General features: G+C 32.1%; 2 protein-coding genes across 3 annotated transcripts; one reads left to right on the top strand and one right to left on the bottom strand.

Annotated features, from left to right (window-relative positions):
* Window positions 1-396: 396 nt before the first annotated feature.
* LOC109804248 (DHHA1 domain protein) lies at window positions 397-4,874 on the top strand. 2 transcript variants are annotated; one of them, XM_020366041.3, is made up of 7 exons: window positions 438-936; window positions 1,044-1,142; window positions 1,230-1,560; window positions 2,313-2,447; window positions 2,669-2,754; window positions 4,290-4,395; window positions 4,641-4,874. In XM_020366041.3, the coding sequence occupies exons 1-7, from the start codon at window positions 668-670 to the stop codon at window positions 4,716-4,718; spliced, it is 1,104 nt and encodes a 367-aa protein (XP_020221630.2). In that variant the 5' UTR covers window positions 438-667; the 3' UTR covers window positions 4,719-4,874. The 2 variants fall into 2 exon arrangements, with proteins under 2 accessions (XP_020221631.2, XP_020221630.2); XM_020366042.3 differs by lacking the exon at window positions 4,290-4,395 and having other exon boundaries at window positions 397-936.
* Window positions 4,875-16,627: 11,753 nt separating this feature from the next.
* On the bottom strand, window positions 16,628-20,830 carry NAC057 (NAC domain containing protein 57). Its single transcript, XM_020366283.3, has 3 exons — window positions 20,549-20,830; window positions 19,728-20,005; window positions 16,628-17,243 (listed from the first exon to the last, which is right to left on the bottom strand). The coding sequence occupies exons 1-3, from the start codon at window positions 20,703-20,705 to the stop codon at window positions 16,962-16,964; spliced, it is 717 nt and encodes a 238-aa protein (XP_020221872.1). The 5' UTR covers window positions 20,706-20,830; the 3' UTR covers window positions 16,628-16,961.
* Between the last annotated feature and the right edge of the window lie 903 nt (window positions 20,831-21,733).

Genomic DNA, 21,733 nt, shown 5'->3' with positions numbered 1-21,733 from the left:
TATAGCTCCCGTTTTCTTTTTTACGTTTTATTTCTTGATTTTTTTTTTTTTTTGGTAATCAAAACACACATTAGATATAAATTTGTAAATGTTATGAAGACATCATTTCTAAATTATTGATTTTATTATGAATTATTAATTAAAAATAATATTTTTTTCATTATTGATCTAAAACTATATTTTCTGGTTCTTAAAATATATTTTAAAAAAAACAAAATATTTTTGTGTGAAAAGTTATTTTGAAAGTATATGTTTATCTTATGAAAATATTTTTAAAGTTTTTTTTTTCTTCCTAGATACTTTCTGGAAGTGTAGTTTGATTCTTAATATCTCTGACCCGACCTTACGAGCTTTCCAAATCCGACTAACCTAAGCTTTTGTAGAGGAAAATAAATAGATATATCTATCTCTTTCCTATATTTGAGTGCCGTCTCTGAATCCCTAACTGAATGTATCTCATCACAGCTATGTGAAAAGAATCACCTACTGCACCCAATCCTAGCCATAAAAATTAACCCAATTTTATCATACACATAATTTCAAAACTAAAAGTGAAACAATAACCATTGGATTGAGAATCTGTACCACGTGTCGTTAATCTCAAACTGCACTAGATCCTCTTCCCATACACACAAGCATAGTGTTTGTGCCACGAGACATGATATGAATGAATGATGTCACAATCCAACAGAACCGAACCTGCTCCATGTTGCTGTCACAAGCCAAACTTCACAACAACAACAACATTTCCAATGCCATCATAAACATGAGTATGAAGAAGAAGGGTAACAATAGCAATAATTGTTCCCCTGCTATACTGTATCACTATCCTTGTCCCGATGGTGCTTTTGCTGCCCTTGCTGCACACCTTTACTTTAAGGCCACTTCCTTGTTCTCCCCTCTTTTCTTTCCCAACACTGTTTTCAAACCCCTCAGGTTTTGCCTCATTCAGTGTTTACTCATTGTGCCCTTCATTTTGATTTCAATCATTGCCACGATTCTTGTTTCATTGTTTTTTATTTGGGGTGTTTTGCAATTTTCAGTGCAGAAGATCTTCCTCTGAATGAGATTGATGATCTTTACCTCTTAGATTTTGTGGGGCCTGATGGTTTTGTTCAGGAAATCTCCACCAAGGTTCCAAGGTGCATTTTGAAAAAAAAAAGTTTTTGTTTTGGAAGGGTAATATAGAATTGATTTATCTTGGTTTGTGTTGCTTTGTTGGGGTGTAGGGTGATTGTTTTGGATCATCACAAAAGTGCCCTTGAGAGGCTAGGCAATGAGGCTTCACTTGGTGAGAATGTGGTTAAGGTTATTGACATGGAGAGGAGTGGGGCTACTATTGCTTTTGATTACTTCAAAGATAAGCTTTTGAGTCCTGATGCTGTGGTGAAGCACCCCTCAGTGCTTGATGAATTTGACCGTGTCAGGCAACTTTTTCAGTATATTGAAGACGGTGACCTTTGGAGGTGGAGACTCCAAAACAGCAAAGCTTTTAGCAGTGGTTTGAAGGATTTGAACATTGAATTTGATGCCAGGAAAAACGCTTCCTTGTTTGACCAGGTTATTGCCTGACCCTCTTTGTCTTATTACTTTGTTTTCCAACTTCCATGTTTTATTGTTAGATTTAATTGGAATACATCGATAGTGTAAATACTGTCATCCAATCATAGGTTGTCATATAACTCAGAATTGTTGACTTTTATAATAAAGTTACAAATCTTTACACTACCAATATATTAAAATTAGACTCTTATTTTAGTAGTAGTGGTAGCAGTAGTATTTGAGTTTGTGTTGTCTAATTTGAACGCTAAGTTGCAAAGTGCAAGATTGCTCCCTTGTTTTCTCCTAAAAATATGTCCATGAGTTCATTGTGGTGATTCTACCTTATTCTGAGGTTTGTGGACACTTCACTCTTGGTTCTATACAGTTGTTTGCATGATTTTTCCTTGCCTCAGTAGGAGTGATAGTTCTTTGTTTCACACTTGTGTTGCTGAGATAAGTGAAAACAGGATAGGTTTTTTTTGTTTCGTAAACCAAGATATCCCCTCATTGAAAGCTAATCACGAATCAAGTTACTAAGATTCATTTAAGGAATTACCCTCTCCTAACAAATGTTTTTTCATACACACTAATCAAATCCAATCCCTGATCACATATTTAAGAAATAAGATTATCTATCACCATGTCACATCACACCTTGTTGGTTGAAAACAGGATAGGTGCCACCATGATTGTGAGATGCGCTGACATTTTTTATGTCCTTCCTTTATGTAGATAGGTGAAATAGCTGACAATTTTGTGTATTATGGCAGTTGCTTTCATTGGACTTGGATACTATTATTAGTAAAGGCATTTTGAGCTTATCACACAAGCAAAAATTAATCGATGATTGTCTCAGCAAGTCATATGAAATCGCCCTTGGAAATGGTGTATTTGGTCATTGCCTGGTATGATTGATGTTTCCTTCTTTATCTCTCTATTTCCTTCCCTTCTATGCCTTGCTTTTGCAGTCAAATTTCTTGAAGCCATCATCTGCAATTTTGCTTATGCATGCATGTTGCTAATTTTTAATACATATATTTTTTGTTGTGTTTTCTGCCACCTTTTCATGGTTTGAAGGAGAGAACAAATGAAAATCTTGCTGTTTTCAACCATTTGTATTTTGTAGGCTGTCAATGCAGATATTACTCTTTCACAGTTAAGAAGTGAATTGGGGCATCAATTAGCTACTAAAAGTCAGAAAATGAAGTTGAGGTTTGTTGATTTAATTTTCTTGTCACTGTTAGTTAAATCACAATGCTTTATCCTCTATTTGAGTTATTGGAAAATCCCTTATTTAGTGATATGTCCTAGTTGTAGTATTAAAAAGGTTATATGGTAGAAATTGAATGATTTTCCTCTTCCCCTCTTCTTCTTAACAAACCTCTAAGAAGGATATTGATGTGAGGGGAAAAGTGTTAATTTGATTGAGTTCAGGAATTAATTTATATAACTGGGTATTTGTTTCCTCCTGAAATCTTTCAACAAATTTGTTTCATTGAAATTAACTCTGTGACAGCAAAAGGATTCTCAATACCATAATTTCTTAGTGTTATTGTTAGGCTCTTATTTGTTTATTTTTCATTCAATTTCCAACTTCCTGCGTATTACCCTTGTAATCAGATCACTGTTCTTTGAGCATTTTCTCTATTATTTCACAGTATATTCAGTTCCTATCACATAATCACAGGAATTAAACCCTTGATAATATACTTAAAGATATAGTTAAAATCAGTTTGATAAATAAACTTCAAATTTCAAGGGTAGACATCTAGAATTTCTAAAGGAGTAAATAATTAAAAAAAAAATGTTTTTAATCTCTCAAATTTAAGATAAATTTTTTTTTAGTCTCTCAAATTTAAAACCGGTCTTTTTTAGTTACCGTAATTTTCAAAAATCTTGATTTGTTCCATCATGTCACCAATAACATTTAAATTGAAACAGTTATGCAATATCAATTTTGTTTAATGTGACATTATTGAACAAATTCTTTAAACAAAATTTGAATATAAGGACTAAAACAATATTTTTTTAAAATTAAAAGAACTAAAAAAATAATTATAAATTTGAGATATCAAAAATAAATTTACCTTAAATTTGAGAGATTAGAATCATATTTAAGCATTAAGAAAATATAGATTTCCTTGCGGGATTTGTAAGGGACTCTTGCCGATGGAACTCAAACATGAAATTTCGAGTCTATTCTCTAATCAACATGGTGGTTTAATACTTGTTTTACATGTTTGTACATCTTGTGATTTTGCAATTGCATTGACCAAGAATCTATGTTATCAATTTCTCGAAATTGTATATGTATACCATCTTATCATATTCTTATACTGTGGATTCAAGAAGCTGTTGATACAATGTGTAAAGAAATCAAACCAAGGAACTTATAACTACCATAATAGGCTAAGATTATTCGAATCCCTTAATTAGGGGAGAATCAAAGCACAGTACATGTAATAGCTTCATATCTTCACCAAATCATCTATTAAAGCTTATGCAAATTTAGAAACTGTTTGAATAAACTTATCCATAAACGCTTATAAACAAGTTAATTTAGAGAAATTCTCTTATGTTAGTTTTCTGTGAAAACTGATTTTGACTTGCGTATAAACTAATTTTTGTTTATGAAAAACTTTATTTCATTTTTTTTTCCTTATTTTCTTCTCTTATTTAAATAGGGTCTTTCTGTTTTCTCATTGATTACTCATCTTTGCAATGCATTTAATTATTTTTACTTTTAGGGGTATTGGTGCTGTTGTGTATAAAGTACCAGAGCTTGAAAATGACCAAAGGCTAAAAATAAGTCTGAGGAGTGTGGACAGTATAGATACAACCCCCATCACTCAGGTTACTCCTTCATCAAGTTACATCTTCTATGTGACTATTGTTAGTTATATTTTTTTTTCTTCCATGGACATGATCTAAGTAGTATGTCAAAACTCACAATTAAGAATTAATCTGTCTTGACAGAACCTATCTTTCATTAGTCAAACATTATTTTACCACAAATGAGAATTTAAGAGTACCAAGTTAACCTCCCGAATGTCAGTTATATTATACTTGTACTTAAAAGCATTTTTCTATTCTGTTAGGAATTTGGAGGTGGTGGACATCGAAATGCGGGCTCATTCATGTTAATGGCCGATGAATTTGAACAATGGAAGGTGTGATTGTTGGATTTTTGCACTTGACATGGGAGATGGAGTTTACACATGATGTTGTGTCGTGGGAAACATCAGTTACTGTATTATGCAATTTTATTAACTATTTATTGGGTATCAATGTAGTTGTTCATTTTTATGTTATTTAGAATCATTTTTGAATAATCTCTCTAATGATCTATATATAGATTTCTAAACATTTCATTGGATTGAAATTTTCTTAATATTTATCTCGTCTAGTTATCATTAGCTTTTAGAAATCATGGATTTATTAATAAAAAATTGTTGATTCAAGAAAAGGTTGTGTATTGATCTTAGGATTACAAATGATTTATGAAAAATTATAAAATAAATGTGATTTACAAGTTAATAGAACATTTATCCTTCTTAATTGGTTTCAAAATCATTTGACATAACATTTTGGGTGTCTAAAATCTCTCTCCTCTTCCTTGTCTACTTTTGAAAAAATGTTGTGATTATCAAGTTGAGACTTGTACAATCAAGTAATGAGGGCTCTCTTTCTCTGTGGAGCTGCAAACAAAATTGGTGGTTGACATGGAATTGAACGAGTAAGAATTAAAATTTTATATACATAAATGATAATATGAGGTTATAATCCAATGTGATTGTTTACGGGTGAGGATATGAAAAATATTATGTTAAATTTCACAAATCATAAACAGACTTGTAATTTTGGGGCTAAATTATATAAAGATACATAAAAAATAAAAAAAAATAAAAACTTGTTCTAAGTTTCTTTAGTTTAGAGAGGTAATCTTAAACTTTGTGTATTATATCTCATCTCTACCATTAGGTTCATCTTAGTAATTCTAAAGTATTTTTGACATTATTATATAAACTAGTATTTGAACCACTAGGAGATTACATTCATATAGTTTAAACTAATATTTTTGACTTATCACTATAGGGATTAGAACTCTAACTAGATCCTTTGTAGGAGCTAAAGCCTTCCTTGTCCTTTTTGATCGAAGGTTTAGGGATAACAATTCTCAGGCCATAATAGGGATAGTTGAAGTTGACCTCAACCAACCTGTTTCCCTTATATACATAGCTCCTAACTTTACAATGAATCTTGCAGATTTTATTCAAAATATAAATCTGGAAGTACAAACTAGAGGTTTTGGAGAAAATTTTGAAGGAAATAATCTCCACTTAGATATAACCTTTATAGGAAGAATAAGTGATCATATATCTCCCAGATATAGGATCAATACAAATCCACTGATTACCTCTCTAGGATCAAATGGAATACAATTTCTTCCACCACAAATCTTTGAATCTAGAAGAAACCAAGGAATTGAATGGCAAACCCATCTTAATTCCGGATCCACTAGAACTGCTATTACAGCACCACAAACAGCCATCATGACAAATCGAAGAAACAGTCTTTCTATTAGATTTGCAGATTATGATGACATAGTTGAACACAATCCCGAAGAAGAAGAAGAACCTCCTAGAAATTCTTTCATGAATTTATGGACAGGATATTCTTACATTCCGGATTACACCCAAAACAAAGAAGAAAGTTCCTTAGGGAGAAGCCGTCTCTCAAAAGAACTGCTCATTGCAGTAGAAAAATGGGAAAAACAAAAGGAAGTTGCTTCCCAAAGTTATAAAAATGAAATCTTTGACTCTGAAGATGAGGAAGATGATTTTATTTTTAAACAAAAACTCTTCTCACAACTTAGTGAAGAATGTGAAGAAGAACAAATTATCCTCAAAGAAATCGAGGAAGATTCTGATTTAGAAAACTGGTTGGAAAATGATAAAAATTTCAAAAATAAATTAGTTTTTGAAAAGGAAGAAACTAATTCTGTAGTTTCTGAACCAGTTTCCGAAATCCAATCTTACAAAGGTTATGTGAGTATGTCCTGTAAGGGTTTGTGAGGTTCCTGTAAAAGGAAGGGTTTGTGTTTGAGTTCTGTTTGTCATTTTCTAGGTTTGGCTAGAATATATTTGTTAGAACTGGTGATTGTGGAGGTATTAGTTCCAAGACTGAGCTTAGAAAGTTGTTTAGAAATTTTTTCTAAATCTCCGTTTGTTGGATGAGATTTTGTTTTCAAGATTTCAAAAACCTGATCTATTTTTTCTTCTAAATATTTTATCCTAGAAAGGATAATATTTTGAGTTTTGTTAACACTATCTAGATTCTCTATAAGAGTTTCTAGATCTCTCTTAGTGGCCAGAACGTAACCGCTCTGATACCAGCAAAAACTGGTACCAGTGTATTTTGTTGGAAAAAGGGAGTGTCCCTTTTTTTATAATCTAGAAAAAGGAATAGTAACTATACTACTATATTGATTATAAAAATAAATAGCAATATAAAGATGGGGAAAAGGAAGATTATATGATATTATATGTAAATGACCGTTAGGAAAATAAAATATCATAAAATACCCCAGGAAAGGTGGCAGGGCCTCCTAGTTAGGGATTTTTAAACAAAATATGTAAAATCAGAGTAGATAATGTTGAAGCGGAAGACAGGGAGATAAGTATGATAGTTTTTAGAAATACACAATGAGTTATAATTTTTACACAATATAAAATATAATGAAAAACCTGGACCTTTTATTTAAAAAGATAATGTGGATTTAGTGATAAGGAAAAATAGTTTACTTGCATCTTCTGGCAACTTAGAGGTCTTACTTCAGCCCACTCCTTTGGGTCTTACAACTGCCTCAATTCTACCTGCAACCTAACTATCTTTTCCAAAACAGTTATCAAGGGCACACCTGAAGATTCAGGCTTACAAATCCCAGGTTTTCATAAACCAAAATTTTCTTTTCAATAAAGCTCCAGTATTCTAAATTATATTTGCATGTGTTAAAAGAAATAACTACGGCATTCTAAAAACTACCAAAGAGATAATTTAGCCAGCCATTGTATAAGAAATACTTACAAATATTACTTATGAGAGGAGAAACAGTACAGACACAAAGAACACACTTAGAGAAACACTCTTAGCACACTCTAGATATTCTTGGATTATTTTTCTCGTCTGTTTTACAAGTGAACCAAGGGGGTTCTTTTATAGGAAACCTAGATACTAAAAGACAAAACAAAGAACAAAGACACTTTTGCCCCTTCAGTCAAGTGAGGTAATTACTACCACACATTTACTCTTTCGTAGGGCGACAGACTCTGACAAAAGATAAAATTTACAACACGCCTTATCTAAAGTAGATTCCTTTTAGATAAGGGTTTTGTCAAGACAGCTGTATTGATGCTGTCCTTTTGTCGAGGTCTTAGTCTTTTATTTTGAGACTAATATTTCTTCATCTTCTCCGGCATCTTGCATTTCTGATGATCCGGCCATAGACTGTGTGTCTGTGGGTGTTTGTTGTCCAAAACATCCACCATCTTCGTAGATTTCTTTGTGTCTTTTTTCCCTTTGGAAAAATTGCACAAGTTTGTTGTTGTTCTCTATCGGGAAGGGGATAAAGAACTTTCCGTTTTCTCCAGGGAGGAACAACTTTGTGTTGTGAGACTCTTTAATCAGGTTGAAATCTTCTTCATCAGTGGTTGAGAAGAACCAATTGTATCCCATTATTTGAGCTCTGTATAGGCAATACTGATAATGTGAATTGCCTTGGACGTCCCATGATTCATACCCATCATGGTATAAAACTCCTGGATAATCTTTGTGTCCTTCAGTAAGCAGCTTCATTACATGAGTTGGATACTGATTTGTTGAAAAATTACTTGGACAAGTAACAATCTTCACAGTAAAGTGGCACATGAAGATTGCTTGTATTGAGTTAATGGCTTCATTAATTGAAGGGTCGAAACCATCGAACTTTTCGGTAGGATGGATGAGAACAGAATCCAAACATCCATAGTCCAGTAATGTTTTAATGTTTATAGGCAAGTCTTCGAAGATGACAAGCCTGAAATTTTCTAGATCAAGTTTTGCCTTTCTGAACAAAAACTTGATTTTGCAAGGGCATCTTCCATTTTTGATTTCCTTGCATATAGGAGATTCTTCTATACAGGCAAACCTTTGGTTGAAGTAACTTTTAACGGCTACATATAAACCTGTAACAGAATGAGGATCTCTGTGTGCTTTTGATAAAAACTTTTGTAGAACCAAAAACTTCTTCAGGTTCAATTCCTGAGGAGAATTTGGGTTTTGTCTCACAGCCTCCTTAAACGAATTTGGCTGAGGTTTTCGCAAACTTGCATGAATGACATTTATTTCAGGTTCTGGATTCAGAGCCTTTTTTATTTTTGTCCAATCAATGGTGTCCAGTTCCAAAGCCTTTTCTGCTTCTTCTTGAGAGTAAAAGCCTTTGTAACGAGGATTTTGTAAACCTTCCTTGGCAGTGCACAAGTCGGTAAAATTTGTATAAACACCCTTTTAGGGGCCAGATAACAAGACAAAATATGTATATCCTTTTCCTGACGGAGAGGCTTTGTTTAGGAGTGGAACTCCTTGGTTGTCTGTTATACAAAATTTATATAGGGCACAAATGATACCTTTTTTAATTGAACAAATTAGTTGTTCATTTGTTTCAGTACATCTGGGGATATTCCAAATGTTATCAATTATGCAATTGAATTTTTCATTTGTATTTTCTCTACCAGGGTAGAGAAATTCATTTGTTAGTATTGGCAACTTTTGGTTACCAAACTTCATTTTTTGTCGCACGCCAGGGTATGAAACCTTAGATGGTTTCATTGTCTACCATTCCTGCAAAACGGGAGAGAATGTCAGCAGCAATGTTTTTTTATTCCTTTTATATGTTCAAAATTTATTTTTACCCCATTATGATAGATAAACTCTTGGAATAAAAGTCATCTTTTATGCGGTTTTTTATCAGAATTTATTTGTGAATTACTATAAGCCACAATTGCTTCACAGTCAGTTCTAATGGTAATTTCTTTTTTGTTTATCAAAAATAGTTCAAAAGATTTTAGACTATTGATGACAGCATTTACCTCGTAATCTGTTGAGGTAGAATATATTTGTGGTTTTGTATGATATTTCCCAGAAGCATATCTACATATTTGTTCTTCGGAAATATTTTCAAATTTGTTCTTTTTCTTTTTAAGGATACCACCCCATCCCATTTCGCAACCATCACATTCAACTACTAGGTAGTCTGAATCGAGGGGTAATGATAAAGAAGGGAGGGTTTTTACCATTTCTTTTATCTGCTTAACCAACTTTATGTCTTCAGAATTAAAATTCCTTTCCTTTATAAAATTTCTTGCATAGTTAAGTAATCCCAAAAATGCTCGGAGAGTTTTCACATCTTCCATTTTATTTGGAAAAGCAAGAATTTTTTGTGAGATGTGGAGTTGGAGTTTTATTTTACCATTCCCAATTTCTGTTCCTAAAAAGGAGATATGAGTCTTACATATTTCCATTTTGGATTTTGAAACAATTAAACCAAATTTTTCAAAAAGGTGTAATACTTGTTTCATGTGAAGAAAATGTTCTTCTTTTGTTTTTGAAAATACTAGTACATCATCTATATATGTACAAGTAAAATTTTTATATTCTCCAAAAATATTATCCATTTTTCTTTGGAAAATTTTGTGGTGCATTTTTTAGTCCGAAAGGCATGACTTTCCATTCGAAAAGTCCTTCAGAGCAAGAAAATGCAGTCCATTTTATAGAGTCAGGATGCATCTTGACTTGATGAAATCTTGATTTTAAGTCGAACTTAGAAAACCATTTTGCTTTTTGAATTCTATTTATCAAGACTTCTTTTGAGGGTATAGTATAACCATCTATATGAGTATTATCATTTAGACGTTTATAGTTGTATACCATTCTAGTCTTACCTCTTTTTTGTTCGGAGTGTTTATTTACTATAAAAGCCGGACTCCTATGAGGGCTTGTACTGGGTACAATAACTTTTAGATCTAGAAGGGCTTTTATATGGGATCTACATTCATCTTGTTCGAAATTCCCATAAAGAATATCTTTTGTTTTGATGATAAGATCAGGATTTATTATATCAAGTTTGCAAATAACAGGGTCTTTTTCCCAATACTTTGTAGGATCTTCTCCTATTATACTGGATTTGTTTAACCTGTCAATAATTTGTTGTATGTTATCAAATGTTATAACCTTATTAATTCTAATACAGCTATAACAATCAACATCTAGATTTGTTAAAGCTAACTCATAAGAATTATCAATTTCTTCAGAAAATTCAGAGTTATCAGTTAGCATTTGTTCGGCTTCTTTTATTTTACAATTTCCTGAAATTTCGCAAAGACATTCAGTAGTTTTTTGAGGGGTATAAAACCAATTAGATCGACCCAGGACCAAACATTTACAATTTTTGTAGTGTTATACAAAGAATCTTTACAGCCCAGTCCGTAAACGATGGTAACACAATTAGACAAAGAATTTATTTAGGAAATCTCGAAAGACTTTCCATAAGTTACTTTGGAAAAATAAAAGAATTTACCCAAGATTATCTAATGTATGCTTCTATAGCTGGAGGTTTTACAGATAAAAATTTAGGAGAAAAACTTTTCCTAAAACTTCCGGGTAAATTAGGCCAAAAAATTAGAGATAGCTGGAATGATAATCAGGTAGATCCTGTTATGAATAATTTAGCTATCAGAATACAACACATCATGAAAGTAATGGAAGATACCTGCACAAATATCCCCATTAACAAACAGATAAAAATGGCAGACACCGATATCTGCAAGCAGATATACACACCCCAACAATACCACAAAGAGGTTAGAAGAAAGAAACCTCAACAAAGGTATTCTCCTACCCCTAGAACAAACAACTCTAGGAAGAAACAACAAACTCGTAGGTACTCCATTAGGGCATCTAATGCTAGAAAACCCACCTTGAATAAAGATAGGCATGCTAGAAAAATTAAAAACAACAAGACATACACCAAGCAATTAGAATGTTTTGCTTGTCATCAGGCTGGTCATTATTCTCGTGACTGTCCTAACAAAGCTAATCTCTTCACTAGAGATGCTGAACTAATAAAAAGCTGTAGGATGAATCTTATTCCTATAGACGAAACAGCTTCTACTGACTCTGAAATTTACTCTGTAGTCAGCTGGTCTGATTACACCTCAGAAGAAGAAGAAACTAATAAAGATTACAAGATTATAAATGATTTTACAAAAAATGAGTATAATCATTTATATCCTTCAATAAATGAAAAATATAACAAATATGGCGAAATCCTTGATGATCTAGGATATAGCCTGATGAATATCAATGAAGAACAAAACATTTGTAACCATGAAATACAATTTTTTGCAGGACCAGAACACATTGAGTGTTACCATTGCAAAAGATTTTTTTATAAAACTTTAAGGGCACACTGCCCTCTGTGTTACAAAATTTTTTTAATGGGAGATAGTTACAATGGTAGTAGCGTTACAAACCAAATCCACCATTTTGACTATAGCACCGAAGACTACAATCTAGGATTTATCCCTAGAGAACAAATAGTTACTCCTACAGATTTCTCCATAGGAGATAACATAAAATCAAAAGGGAAAAGATTGCCTATAGAACCCAATTTCATTATGCCATCTCTTCTCTTGAACATAGGAAGTGTTGATCCCCAACTCTTACCTAATTACATAGAACAGTGGACTTCAGCTGTTATAAGAGACTATAGGATTCATCATGAAAATCGTCCTAAGTGAACATATCTCCTTTGGGTACTTAGAAGCTGTCTACCAACTGGTTCAGAGATTAGTCTAATAATCTCATGTTGGTCGTCGGGTAAATGAAAGTCATCTAAACGACGATATCTATAAAGGCTAGTTCTGTCTGAACTAAGCCAATTTAGATTGTATAGTTGTCTAGGATTTAGAGAATCTATCCTAGAATTTGTTCCAATATCTATATTGGATTGTATGTCAACTATCTCTTCTAGCTGGCGTGTGTTTGAATTTGTTCTTCTAAGAAATCTGTCTAAGATTCCAGGTTGTCTATTTATCGATTCTCCTATGGGAGTATGTCCTGTAAGGGAGTGTTTAGGGTTTAGGGTTTAGGGAGGTAATCTTAAACTTTGTGTATTATATCTCATCTCTACCATTAGGTTCATCCTAGTAATTCTAAAGTATTTTTGACATTATTATATAAACTAGTATTTGAACCACTAGGAGATTACATTCATATAGTTTAGACTTGTTTCCCTCATTATAATTCTTACGAATAAGAATACTAATAATTTAACATATATATATTATACAGGTTAAATATTTATTATATATAAATTAAATTTATAAAATAAATAAAATTATATTTCAATATCTAAATTATATTAATTTAAAATTTATATAATTAAATACTTTTTAATTTATAAACCATATTTTATATTTATGAAAAATTATTTATATTATAACACAAGATTATTTTTAATTATTGATAATTTATTTTAAAATTATAAAAAAAATATATAAATATATATGATAAATAAAAAGTAAAAAAAAAATTCTAAAAATCCTTACATCAAAGATAAACACCTAAAAATTCCAATGACAACACCATGATTCAAATTTAAGGTATTATACAAACTATCCCAACTTGTCATCATTAGATCATTCTTAATGGTTCTATAAATAGTTATATAACAAATCCTTTAAAAATTAAAATGAACTATACCAAACAGAAATTAGTTGTGAAAAATCTATTATATGCTACTATAACAATTGTAGAAGTTGTAATAGCATATAGTGAACTACTACAAGCACATCTTAGACATCATATACTACTATAATTGATGCAGTAGATGTTATAGTTACATATAGGGATGGCAATGGGGTCCCATGGGAGCGGGTAATAGTAAATCTGCCCTCGTTCCGTTAGGTGAAAATTGTCCCCATACCCACCCCATATCCGCGCGGGTATCCATTGAGCGGGTATCCATGAATTTCTTGAATACCCACGGATATCTATGGATATCCATGGATATTTATAAATTTTTAAAAAATTTTAAAAATTATATTCAAATAATTTTAAGTCTATATTTAATGTCATTGAAATATTAAAAATAAAAATTCAATGTTAATTTTGAACTTGTATTTAACGTTAATTTTTTTGAAATAATAATAAAAACGTAAGATAATCAATGACTTAAAATACATCAATCTCACAAGTAAGTCAAAGTCTCATCACAAAGCTACAATAATTCAATCTCATAATTCTAAACGAAAGTAAACAACTTAAAATACATAAATTTTATTGGTCAAATCAAAGTTAGAAAATTAATCAAATTATATCCAACATAATTCTATAACATGCTTAACATATGTTGGTAACTTCATCAACCTTACTTTTGTAAGAAAATAAGACGAAAGAGTGTAGTTTTAGGGTTATGTGGTATAAAGATAATTAGAATATTTAAGAAATATTATTAAACGGGTACCCGCGGGTATGGATATCATCATACCCACCCCCGCCCCATTTATAAACGGGTAAAAAATTATCCGTCCCCATTATCCGCGGGTATCCAATTAGCATATCCATTTATTATCCATAGCAGATTTTACCCGCAGATACCCGCGGGTGCAGATATTTTTGCCATCCCTAGTTACATATGATGCACTACTACCTATATTGTTAGTGCTTCATATGCTACTACAACAAATATAGTTGAAGTTGTAATAGTAGATAATGCATTACTATCAATATTATTAGTGCATTATATGCTACTACAACTAATGTAATAAATTAATGTTGTAGTAGCATATGATGCACCACTACAACTATTGCTAATATATATCATGTGTTATTACAACGGATGGAGTAGAGTTGAGGTAGTTGATTATAACTATGGTGAAGGATTTTTCACTCTTGGTAAGCGGACCAAGCTTCGTTGTAGTAATTTGATATCGTCTTTAGGGGTTTGAGAATATTAATAATTTCCTTTCTTGTTTACAGAGAACATGAATGAAATATTGATTTAAGTTTATAATAAAGCAATTAAAAGCAATAGTGTGAATGTAACAGAAAACCTTATACGAGAAAGAGATTGGATTCAAATGTACTTTCTAACTCTTTTAATCTTCATCAAATAAATATGATTCCACTTCAATCACTTCCATGTTCAATAATTAGCTCAACCAGATTCCTCAAAATTGAGCCCTAAGGTGATTAACCCTAAACATGATTCCTCTATGATTTAAGATTAACACCTTGCATTAAAACAATAACTTGAACCAAAATGGCTAACAAAATCAAGTCTATTCCTAGAACAAGAGATTATTAGGTGAATGATTTTGTTCAGGGTTTTGAAAATGTTTCCCAACAAAGTTCAAAAACCTAATATCATAAAACGGGTGATCAAACCGGATTAAGCATTAAAAGAAGAATCAAACACAAGTAATAGAATTGAATATCATATAGATCTAAGAAGAAATAGAGTTAGTAGTTATATTGAATCCAATCCAAGAGAAACTAGCCACTCATGGTGAGGGCCATAGCAAATAACAAGATGAGATTACACAATAGAAGAGAAGAAATGAAGATGGATCCTCGTTCCCAAGCAAGCCAATCTTCAAGTCTAATCTTCAAGCTCTCCTTTTCTCCTGGGTGATCTTTCTCTCTATTGTTCTTTGGTTTCGTTTCGTTCCCTTTTTCCTTCCTTGCCCTAATTAAAATACGTTCTGTCCAGGTGAAAGTTGGGATTTTTAACCCAAGGCTGCAGCTCTAGATGTGTGGCTGCAGCTTTAGAAGTGCTGCAAGATGCACAAAGCTCCAAGGCTGCAGCTCTGGAATGGGGGCTGTAGCTCAGATTTCTGGACTGCCCAAAATGTTCCAACGTTGGAGCTCTGGTTTCATGGCTGAAACTTCAACTCTCTGGAATTGGTTCAGGCTTTGTGGCTGCAGCTTTGAATCTGGAGCTATAGCCTTAACTCTCTGGAACACTTCTTTTTAGTTCAGGCTTCATGGTTGCAGCTTTGGCTTTGGAGCTATAACCTTGGATTTCCAACTTCATCAAAATCTACACAAAAAGGAAATATTTTCAACCAAAAAAACTACACTCTTGTAACTCTTTAGATTAATCTTAGTTTATCTATTTGGATGGTCAAATACAACTAAAATTACTTACATCTTACATCACTCCCAAAAAAAGTGCCAAATTAAGCACAAAAATATGCAATTTGAGCACTTATCAAACTACATTTTGTAATTCAACTAATTATCATATATATGTAATTCCAAAGCGATGAATATAATTCCAAAGATTAAAAAAAAACTTGACAAATAGTTATTATAACTAAATTATAACATTAATAAAAAAAATTATCATTTTTTTTATCTTTGGAACTACATTCACAACATCATGTTCGAATTTAAGATTATGTATATATTACTCTAATTTCTCCAATAATAATTCAACTATTTATAATATATTACGTATAATTTGTTTTTATAATATTTTAAAATTAATTAGTTATTATAAAACCAGTTAATTATCATTTATCATTATGTTTAACTTTTATATATATGCAGTTATCATGTTGAGCGTAGTTGCATCTAAATTGTGGTGATGAAAGGGAAAGTGAGCACAGCAGTTCCTTTGTTTGTTCTTCTCACAAAGGTTCCTTCATTAACTGTAGCTAATGAATTTGAACAATGGAAGCTAGATAGTTCTATCATTAACAGTATTATGCAATTTGCTTGACTATTTATTGGGTATCAATGTAGTTGTTCATTTTCCTTATGCAATTTAAAATCATGTTTGAATAGTCTCTCTAATCATCTAAACGTTTATTGGATTAAAATTTTCATAACGCTAGTATATATTGTCCATGTAACAATGTAGCATTAAGAGATCAATTAGTTTCAAAATTACTCCGTCTAAAATTCCGTTAAACAAACTTAGTTAATTATACATTTAACTGCCTTTAACTGATGAAATTTCTTCTCCCAATGAAAAACACGATGAAAATAATTAACACTTGAGTTGTGATTTATATTTATTCCACAAATAACACCCAGATCACCTCGAGATAGAGGTTAGTACAAAAATGTATAAAATCAATGCCATAGTATGACCCTAATTAACAAGCCCACCAAACCAAAACAAACCAAACCATCCTCACCAATTAAGTATAATAATAATCAGAAAAACAAAAGTTAAATATCTCTTAATAACAGTTATGGCAAAGGTATAAATATTTTATTATATGATGAAATGTATATATTTATATTTGTATTTATATCCAGCTCCCAAGTTATTCACCACCAATCTGGCCTTCCATTAGGTCTTCAAAATATTAGTTTGTAAATGTAACATGTGAGACTTCTTCACCACCAATCATAGCTGCATTAGAGGAATACCATGCATCATCTGTGATGAACTGCATCCATGAATCATCTTTGTCTTCCTCTTCCAAGCATGAAGATGATGCCCCTGGTATGTCAGGAGACATGGTTTCACACTCATTAATAATGGTTTGGGAGCACTCAATTAGTGATATACTACATTGTCCTTGTTGTTCTTCAATATCAGAACAGATTCCATTTTTCTTGAACACACGGCACAATGCATAAGTATCCTGCAAGGAAGTTAACCAAGCTAGTTAACTAGTGTGTACTAAAGGAACTTCATTTAATTTGGACTTTTGTTGGTGACACTTTTTTCTCTTTTGGGTTTACATAAACTAATGCAGCCTAAAGTGACACAAAGCATGATAGTGTAGGATTTTCCTACCAATTGCTTTTGGTCTTTTAGCCTACATTTGAAATGATCAATTAAAGCAGTGCAGTCAAAAATTGAGGCCTACACGGATCTACACAATGTGGTAGTTAAAACCATGAAACACAATCTCTGAACAAGTCCGTGACATAAAGATTCTAAGAGTGCTAAATGTTTTGTCCATGTTTCTTATTAAGAATACCAATAATGCTGGTACCATATCCTAATTGAGTGGACACTTTTAGGATACTAAAAAGGGTGGAACATATTATGAATCTGTTAATTTCATTGCTAAGTCCCATGCTATAATCATCATGACCTCATTGGCATTCTGGCTTGATGAGGCATATTTGGTTGGTACAGATTGACTGGTACCATCCCTTTCTTCTTTTTTTTTAAAATTATTTTTAAAAATTCTGGGGGTATAGTATAGTACCTATTGGTCTGTTTTGATGTTTAGGAATAAAGTAAAAAGTGACCGACACAAAATGAAAGTGATGGGAGAATTGTAGCTGCTTTATGGGCTGCACAAGCCTTCATGGCTTATATAGAATCTAATAATTCTAGATCAGGAATAGGAGGGTTGAACAGATAATAATGACAATTGACAAAGACCAATAGCTAAAGAATTTTAATCAACAAGGGATATGGATCATTAGGAAGGATAGTACTTTTGTCTCATTTCATAACATTATATTATATTTTACAATGCATTAATAAAAAGAAAGGACAAGGTGCAGCAGAACTTTGTCATTTTAGCGGTATTAGAGTATCACAAGTAAAGAATATGTCAGCTATACGTTTATAGAGTACATACAATAAACAAACATAAAGTAACATGAGAGAGAGAGAGAGAGTGAGAAGGAATAAAGCTCATACAAAAGTTCAGGCTTTCCATGCACGCCATGCAATTTTCACGTTCTTCTACTATGTACACTCTTCATATACTCCAATTATTTCTACAGTTTCAAGTTTTATTCTGATTTCTCACTGTGTTTCTAGTGTGTGACTCTGTTTAACTGATCATCATGGGAATATGGAACTAAAGCTTATCTATCTTTTTTTCATCTTCTTGTCTTTGGTGTAAAAGAGGGGCTGAAAATAATCAATGAAAAATGCTTTTGTCACTCCCTTAAGCATCGAACATAATGCTTTTCAGTTCAAATGTGTGATGACAAGTGTGCATATTACCACACAAACAAAAGAGAGTTCTGAAAGTAGGTAAAGGCTCAGGTGGGCACCAAGACTAGTTTTAAAGACAACAAAAACATTCACTTTTCTAAGATGTGACTTGTAAATTGCTTTTGGAAGGTGTAACTAACTAATTTGCCATACTCATGTACCACCACCACCTGCCATCCCCTTATTCTCCAAGGCCTCAAAATCACCTCCAGTTCTTGACTTATTTCACTCCATTGGTTGCAGAGAATTAGAATCCAAAAGAATTTAAAGTTGTTAGCTAATGATTTCCTAATAAAAAGAGTTTTGACTGCCTTGTGAATATGTACATGACATGACAAAGGGACTACACAAGCTAACTGCATGATTAATTGGTAATGCATTCTTTTCAAACAAATAATCATTTATTAAAGCTCTTTCAAGATCCTCTCAAAATAATTATTTCTTTAAACTAAACTAAATTATCACTTGATTATGAAAACTGATGACAAATGAAATACAAGAGTAAAGCTACTTGTACACCTAAAAAGCCAACAACCAATTCTAACATGAGTACAACGCCCACTAAAATCTCAAGATAATTTTAAAATAAGTGCGACAAGCACTTTATTAACTTTTTTCAATTATTATTTTAATGTATCTTGAATTTCTCATTAATTTTGTATTATAGGTATGTATTAATACAAAAATTGCTACAGGGGTGATAGTTTATCTCTCCACATTATTTTTTTTGTCTTCTTTTATTCACTTTTGATTGTGAGGAGGCATTAAGAGCTTTACTTTGTATAGTGCTATCATATATACATTAAGAATAATGTTTTGTAGACACCAAATGCTAGTCTACACCATGAGAAAGACGCATAAGAGGAAAGAATGATAATTTGGAAGATGATAGGATGTGACAAGAGACAAAGAGAAGAGATGTTAAATAGTATATATATGGGTTTAATAGTCGTGCACTTACATTGTCATCCAATACAGTCTACTATAACTATTAGTTAACTTTTTATACTAGCTACCTTAAAAGTTATATAAACTGTGTGATTTCTGATGACTGTAAAATTTTTTACACTGGAAATATAAGACCATTAAACCCTGTTTATATTGTTGAGATGTCCATGTAACATTGTTGATATATTGATATTGATTCATTATATATATATACCTGTAATCCAGTGGTGTCCTCACACTCTTTGTCATCAAGGCGATACTCATGCATAACCCAGTCAGTTCTGATCCCTTGAGGGGCTCTGCCTTTATAGTACACCAAAGTCTTCTTCATACCAATAGGTCTGCTTTGGCATGAGACTCTTCTGTCTTTCCCAGTGGACTTCCAGTACCCTGCACGAGTTGCTCTATTTGTCCTAAACCCATTGGGGTATTTCCTATCCCGGGGTCCAAAAAAATACCACTCTGGGTCTCTACTTGGCAAAAATGATTTCTCTAACCATGCAAAACAGTTAAAAATGTTCCACCAAAATCAGCCAATTAGTTAAAGAACTTTTCCTACTTGAAAATGTAGATAGGAAATATATGAAGTAAATAGTAAATAAAGCACATGCATGATCCACCAAAGATATAGCAAGTTAGGTCCTTCTATGGGGAGGTAGAGTTTTTTTCCTTATGGATTACCTATCCTACTGTGATACTTTATCTGTTATAACTAGATAAATGGCAAACACATCATTATGATCGAGTTAGCAGTTCGGAGTTTGGATAGTTTTTTTTATCTGTACGAATTACAATGATAACACTAAAGTTTAAATCTCCGTAACCTCTCACTAGACAGAGTGGTTTGGATAGTTTGTATATGAGGCGTCAAACTTCTTTGTTGTCATTGTACACAGAAATAAGAAATAAATGGAAAACAAAGTTTCTAGCATGATATTGAAAAATAAAAAAATAAAAAAAAATTGTTGGAATGGTATGAGAGATAGAAATGTGAATGTGAAAGAATTGAAAGGTAGCTATAGGGAAAAAGAAAACCTGCTAATTCCCATGGTTCACATTTGTAGAGATCAACTTCAGGAATGATATCAAGTTCAATTTCTTGGGCATTGATCTTCCTCTTGAGATAATAGTTGACAAGCTCTTCATCGGTTGGATGGAACCTAAAGCCAGGTGGTAATCCAACTGGTGACATTATTTTTCTCCTTCCCTTCTTTTTTCTCTTCTTGTTACTTCTGCTAAAGTAGTGTTTTCACTCATCACAACCATCATTGCTTATAAATAGAAACCAAAAGGAACCAAAGTTCCTTATCTTTGAGTTTTTTCCCTCTTTTTCTTTTACAGATTTTACAGATTCTGGCATAACGTTTGATACAAGCCTTTTCCCTATCACTAAATAATATAAACTTCCTTGTATGTAGGTACTTCCATACATGTAATAAGTAAATCATACAAATCCTCCATAATCCCTTGCTTTCCTTAATATACTTTAATTGATGGCCCTTTTTCTTTCTTTTGTGAAGACATTTTGAGACAAAAGAAGTCATGCCATTGGCCTGTAGAGTGAGGGATCTTTAGAGTTCAAATATATGCTAATTAAATGTATCTATCTTGATCAGCCAATCATGATTCCAGTAGACAGCACGCTTTTTAGAAGCAGAAGATAAGTTTATATATTATTTAATAAATGTAGCAATTCAAATAACACCTCTAAACTAGCTAGCTCAGAATGACAGACACCCTGTCCCAGTGTTTGTTTATTTAATAATTGAATAATTTTATAATCAGGACATTGGTACAAAGTATTTACCACAGAAAACACTAATTAATCTTTATCAAGAATTGTGATTGTACAAAATATAAGTATTTTTATTCCATCATAACTTATTTCATACTAAAAATCAATATTCAAATTATGGACAACTTGATTAAATGACACAAGTATTATTGCTTGTGTCAATGTTGATTTAATAATGAAATAATATGCCTTATTACAGTTGTGTGGTGGTTCTTGAAACAATTAAATTTTGATATCCATAAGGCTAAAAGCTGCAGCTTACTGAAATTGTTGGTTTCCCGGAGGTGATCCATAGAGTTTAACATGCATATGTTATAGATGTCAAGGGTCATTTTAATGATAGGTAAAATTGATTTCAATAGAATTAATTTTGAATCATTTAACGTAATTGGATGTGCATTTAAATCAATCTTAATAAGAGTGAT

This window comes from Cajanus cajan, chromosome 1 (assembly GCF_000230855.2).
Source record: "Cajanus cajan strain Asha chromosome 1, NIPB_CcT2T_4, whole genome shotgun sequence".
Taxonomy (NCBI): domain Eukaryota; kingdom Viridiplantae; phylum Streptophyta; class Magnoliopsida; order Fabales; family Fabaceae; genus Cajanus; species Cajanus cajan.
The sequence above is the reverse complement of the archived record's forward strand: the minus strand, read 5'-3'. Positions and strand labels throughout refer to the sequence as shown.

Bases quoted from the DNA above. Each gene is read 5' to 3' on its own strand.
- NAC057 (XM_020366283.3), bottom strand. From the start codon at position 20,705: ATGTCACCAGTTGGATTACCACCTGGCTTTAGGTTCCATCCAACCGAT. The intron at 20,006-20,548 runs GTTTTCTTTTTC...TTGCATGGTTAG, and splicing joins TGAACCATGGGAATTAGCAG to AGAAATCATTTTTGCCAAGT. The intron at 17,244-19,727 runs GTATATATATAT...ACTTCCTTGCAG, and splicing joins AGGACACCACTGGATTACAG to GATACTTATGCATTGTGCCG.
- LOC109804248 (XM_020366041.3), top strand. From the start codon at position 668: ATGAATGATGTCACAATCCAACAGAACCGAACCTGCTCCATGTTGCTG. The intron at 1,561-2,312 runs GTTATTGCCTGA...GTATTATGGCAG, and splicing joins ACGCTTCCTTGTTTGACCAG to TTGCTTTCATTGGACTTGGA. The intron at 4,396-4,640 runs GTTACTCCTTCA...CTATTCTGTTAG, and splicing joins ATACAACCCCCATCACTCAG to GAATTTGGAGGTGGTGGACA.